Source organism: Aplysia californica, unplaced genomic scaffold (assembly GCF_000002075.1).
Source record: "Aplysia californica isolate F4 #8 unplaced genomic scaffold, AplCal3.0 scaffold00336, whole genome shotgun sequence".
Taxonomy (NCBI): Eukaryota; Metazoa; Mollusca; class Gastropoda; order Aplysiida; family Aplysiidae; genus Aplysia; species Aplysia californica.
This window is the reverse complement of record NW_004797606.1, coordinates 183349-188452: the sequence shown is the minus strand read 5'-3', so window position 1 is coordinate 188452 and position 5104 is coordinate 183349. Positions and strand designations below refer to the sequence as shown.

The following is a 5104-nucleotide window of genomic DNA, read 5'->3' as shown; positions in this document are numbered from 1 at the left end:
GAGAGAGAGAGAGAGAGAGAGAGAGAGAGAGAGAGAGAGAGAGAGAGGTGGAGGATTGTGAATGTTTAGTTCTCTATTTATTTCCTTTATTTCCTTTGCAAGTTACTATTGATTCTGCATCTTTTAGTATGTGCCGAGTCACTGCGTCACAACTTACTGCTTTTGTCTCATTAAATAAAAACATCCCACTGGACACGGACAAGGTCAAGGGGAAGAGAGTACAAGGAATGGTCTTCCGCTAAGAGTGGGATGAAGAAATCTAAATCGGGTTGCACAAGAATGGACTTCAATGCTTTGGCTACCTTGCTTTTCAAGTGCACCACTTCCGTAGATTGATTCTTTTTTAATGTAGGTGTTTTTGTTCGCCTGCCGACACATTTTGTATTACTCAGCAGACGGGCTTCCGACCCGTTTAGTCAGGTTCAACTCTGGTTGAGAGGGATACAACATCCTTGCAAAAAGACCGAAATACTCGAATAAGAATTATCCCCTAACTGCTTCACCACAGATGCCGATTGGCATGGTTTGATTATCTGTGAAAACCTTTTAGTCTTTGTAACAAAACATTAAACCTCTCGCTGGGTTTACCCTAACGAGTTATGATGATTTTTAAAATTTTCTATTATACAGGCAAAAGATTGTCCCTGGCAGGACTCGTCCGTGTGTACATGCTCCGCCAATCAAGCCATTTGCTACGCACGGGGTCCGAGGATACCAAAGCCGTCCAATAACTTGACTCAAATTGACAGTTTGAGCATATCTGGATATCGGCTGATCGAAATCGGAGACGACGATTTACCACCAAACTTGAAGAAAATCGAGGTCAAGTCTCTTAGTTTTGCTTACTTTAGTTCTAACGCACTCAGAAAGTCTTTGAAAACTCTGGAGAGATTCTCTGTATGGTCCCTTAATCTGACTGAGCTGCCTGGAAGTCTCAGAGAAGTCGAAGGCTTGGAGGGACTTGAACTACGACACGCAAGAATTAAGACATGGAATAGAAATTTAACTCGTCATTTAGGGAGAACCATAAAAAATTTAACCCTTAACGTGCCCTTAGACAAGTGGCCAGAGTGGATCACAGATTTTGTGCAGCTGGAAACTTTGCTGTTGCGCACTCCACATTTTGAAGTTCCTCCAGATGCGTTTGACCATGTTCAAAATACACTGAAAAAACTCGAGTTTGACGGCCAGTTCTTCTACCGGTACGATTTCTATCCAGGACCGTTTGTTCTACCTATGTTTCCCGAAGCGGTGACGAAACTACAGTCACTTGAAATGCTTAGTTTAGAACGGTTTAATCTAAGCACGGTCCCTGATGTAGGAGCGACATTTGCTGGCTTTGGGAATACCTTACACACGTTATATTTGAGAGCTTGTGATCTGTCAGTAACACCGAACCTTCTGCTACTTTCAAAACTCACCAAACTGCGTCTATCCTTCAATAATCTCCTTAATTTTCGGACGGATATTCTCCCCCCCACCTTACAATTTATTAAATGCGTCCGCTGTCATTTGATAGATATTCCCGATTTCTCTCATTTCAAGAACCTTACGGAACTCAGTTTAGATTTCAATGACTTTTCCACAATTCGTTCAACCGTTTTTCAGGGTCTCGAAAACTTAAAAACATTGTCTTTGACTAAAAACAAAATCACCTCAATTGAGAATGGCACTTTTTTGGATACGAGCTCCCTTGACACACTTGCCCTTTCAGGAAATAGTCTCAGCCACTTGCCCGAAGCAATGGCTGAAGCTAAGAGTATTCAGCTTCTACAGATGTTTGGAAACTTTTTCACGTGCAGCTGTATTAGTCAAGACCTTAACTCGTGGATCCGAAGCATAGATACGGTCAGAGCAAGTGTTAAAATTTGTCAGGAAGACAACCCGGATATTGTGTCTTTCTGGCGCTCCGACGCTTCCCTGTGTAGAGACGACGATCCCATTGTTGGCTAGCCCCAATGAGAGACCTGTGTTGATCTTGATTTATGCTTTCTTATTTCTCATAGCATTTCACAGCGACTGGACTTTACAGACACCCTACCCTCTCTCCCCAAAGCAAAGTTAATTGATTGATTGAAAGTGCGAAAGACAGCCCCCCACCCCCCCCCCCCACTCCCCCGGGGAAAAGCAGCTCCTCGCATTGTCTGTCTGTCTGTCTCTCTCTGTGTCTCTCTGTGTCTCTCTGTGTCTCTCTGTGTCTCTCTCTGTCTCTCTCTCTCTCGATCTCTCTCTCTCTGCCTCTCTCTCTCTCTCTCTCTCTCTCTCTCTCTCTCTCTCTCTCTCTCTCTCTCTCTCAAGCCAATTTTGTTTTGACAGATATCTAAGCTTCTGAGTGAAGTGATGTGCCTAAGTTGTGATTAGCAAGACCAGCAGATACGAATCTACAATATCTTCAAATACTTACATCATGTTTAAGGCTTCAGTATGTTTGCAGCTCTTGGATTGTCCTACTGTTTATTGAAATGAATAAATGTCAAAATTCTGTGCTATATAAATTTCAAAATAGATGACTTGAAGCCTAGGTGGTGTTTTGTTTTGTCTTGAATTAAAACGACATGCATACTTTTACGAAAACATATTAGAATAAAGTGAACATTCAGAGTATTGTATCTCTAAGGCTCGCACAATTTCATTATTTATAACTCCTATGGCCCCTTTGTTCATTACAAAATTTGCCATTTCAACCCACTAAGGAACATAATAATATTGCAGTCTTTTGGTGCTTTCCAAGATTATTCACTCATTCCTTTTTCTCTTGTCATCAGGTGCCCAGTTACATCGGGGTGGGGGGGGGGGGGTGGGGGGCTGAGAATAAGTAGATGAAGCACACATTTATTCTTATGGAAATAAGGTGCTGTCAAATTGAGCTGAGAATCGAACTCCCAACGCAACTTTATACTTCTCAACTAGGGCACCCTAGTAACTACAAAGGTTGGGGAAAAAATAGACAGAGAGAGAGATGGGAAGAGATAGATAGATAGATAGATAGAGAGAGAGAGGGAGAGAGAGAGAGAGAGAGAGAGAGAGAGAGAGAGAGAGAGAGAGAGAGAGAGAGAGAGGGAGAAAGGGAGAAAGACAGAAAGAGAAAGGGAGAAAGAGAAAGACAGAAAGAAGGGGAGAGGGGGGAGGAAAGAGAACGAGAGTGGGGAGTATAACATTTTACCTTCTGAAACACATTTCTGATCTTTTTATCCTGCCCCCTGTTGCCATCATAAGGCAGGCGATAAGGCAGTTTTCTGAGGCATGAAACTCGTAATTTCATAAGAGTAGCCTCAATGCCTCGTCCTCTTTCATAATAAAGAACAAATCCCCCTTTTCTCTCAAGATCTAGGTTCGCATGTGTGTTCAGCTAAAGCATAGGAAAGTACTGAAACGGGAATGTGGGATAGTGCCCAGCCCCCCAGGACAGCCCGAGGGAATCTAAACTAGACACCAAACTAAGAACTAAACTAACACCAAGATTATTCCACATCGCAATCCTCACTATTCAATCATCATCATCATCATCATCATCATCATCATCATCATCATCATCATCATCATCATCATCATCATCATCATCATCATCATCATCAGTGTAAATCGTAAAAATTATTTTTTTAAAGTTTCTTTTTGTTATTCTGAACAAGTTCACCCTAACAGAAACCACTACACCAACACATTCTATAATTTATAACATACCAATATACGCACCAAATCACCAATAGGGACAAAGATAAAAGGAAGTATTGAAATCATTTTGCGTTCACAGCCAATACAAGTCAAGAGAACAGCGGAAAAAACGACTGTAGTTACTAACTAGAAATTGTGAGGGTGCCAATTTTAAAAACTTGTGAACTCATAACTTCATATTTGTTTGACTGGTGGTTTATTGTTAAGTGCTGTTGAACGGGAATTCCAATAACAACAATCAACCAACAGTTGAACAGAAGTACAGTCATGAGTCAACAAGCGTTCAAAATTGGTACCTTAACGAATTTCTGTTTGTGACTACTGTACAGTCGTTTTCCCCCCTTGTAGTCCTCAAGTGCTTTAAATGATTATTTATTGTCGATCAGGCAGAAAACATTTTTTGGCTGTCACTAAACGATGCGAAACAGCCTGCTGTTGTCGATCAAGATACAAATAAGAGATCTGAGTCTACCCATAGACGAAAAGATCGATGAGCAGTACTGCGTTGCTCTTGATCTGTACCTTCTGACTGGTAGATAAGGAATTTATTGCAATACGGACGAAAAGGTGTTGGGCATTCTTATCGCTATAGAAGCGCTAGAACGATCGGTACAGGGACAGCTAGAAGTTTACTCAGAGAAGTTATCAATCAGATAACTTGCAAGTTGTGAATTTTATTTGACAATTAATTATTTCCTTAAGGTAGGTGGAGACATACACTTATTTTTAGGGCAATATTTGAGACTTAAGTGAGCGATCGCAACTACAACTACGAGGACCAGCAACAAGAGCGGAAAGCACTAACTACGGCAACCGCCACTACTATCAATGCCCTACTCCTCTGTCACCTCCTCCTTTTTATGATAATAATAACAATCATCATCATCATCATCATCATCATCATCATCATCATCATCATCATCATCATCACCCCCATCATCATCATCATCATCATCATCATCATCATCATCATCATCATCATCATCATCATCAACAACAACACCAAAGGAGGATGTCAAACATATGTTTCAGTGAGTGTCCAGGAACAATGGCAATTCGAATGGAGTTATTTTAACGAGTGCAGGTACCTCTAAGTATAATGACATTGGAGTCGAAAAGGAGCCTTGTTCTCGCTCGAAGATTTTTCCATGGAGTCCACCAGGCACATTAAGGAAACAACAAAAATATAATCATCATTATCATCATCACCATCATCATCATCATTGTTTGATAAGCAAAGTAGGAGGGAGAGTCTTGTTTGAATTTCAGACAAAATAACATAACAATGTAAAGTATTTACTATTTGTTTAATAGCTCAACGTTTCGCCTTGTGGGTTTCCCAGGAGCAACTCATCATCATCATCATCATCATCATCATCATCAACAGCAGCAGCAGCAGCAACAACAGCAGCATCAGCAGCAGCAGCAGCAG

General features: G+C 41.1%; 1 protein-coding gene across 1 annotated transcript in view; it reads left to right on the top strand.

Annotated features, from left to right (window-relative positions):
• Positions 1-2521, top strand: part of LOC101861375 (leucine-rich repeat-containing G-protein coupled receptor 4) — a 3103-nt gene extending 582 nt beyond the window's left edge. Inside the window, exon 2 of the mRNA XM_013085032.2 lies at positions 631-2521. Within this exon, the coding sequence (XP_012940486.1) occupies positions 631-1953 (1323 nt within the window). The 3' untranslated portion in view covers positions 1954-2521. The remainder of the gene's footprint in view (positions 1-630) is intronic.
• Positions 2522-5104: the final 2583 nt, after the last annotated feature.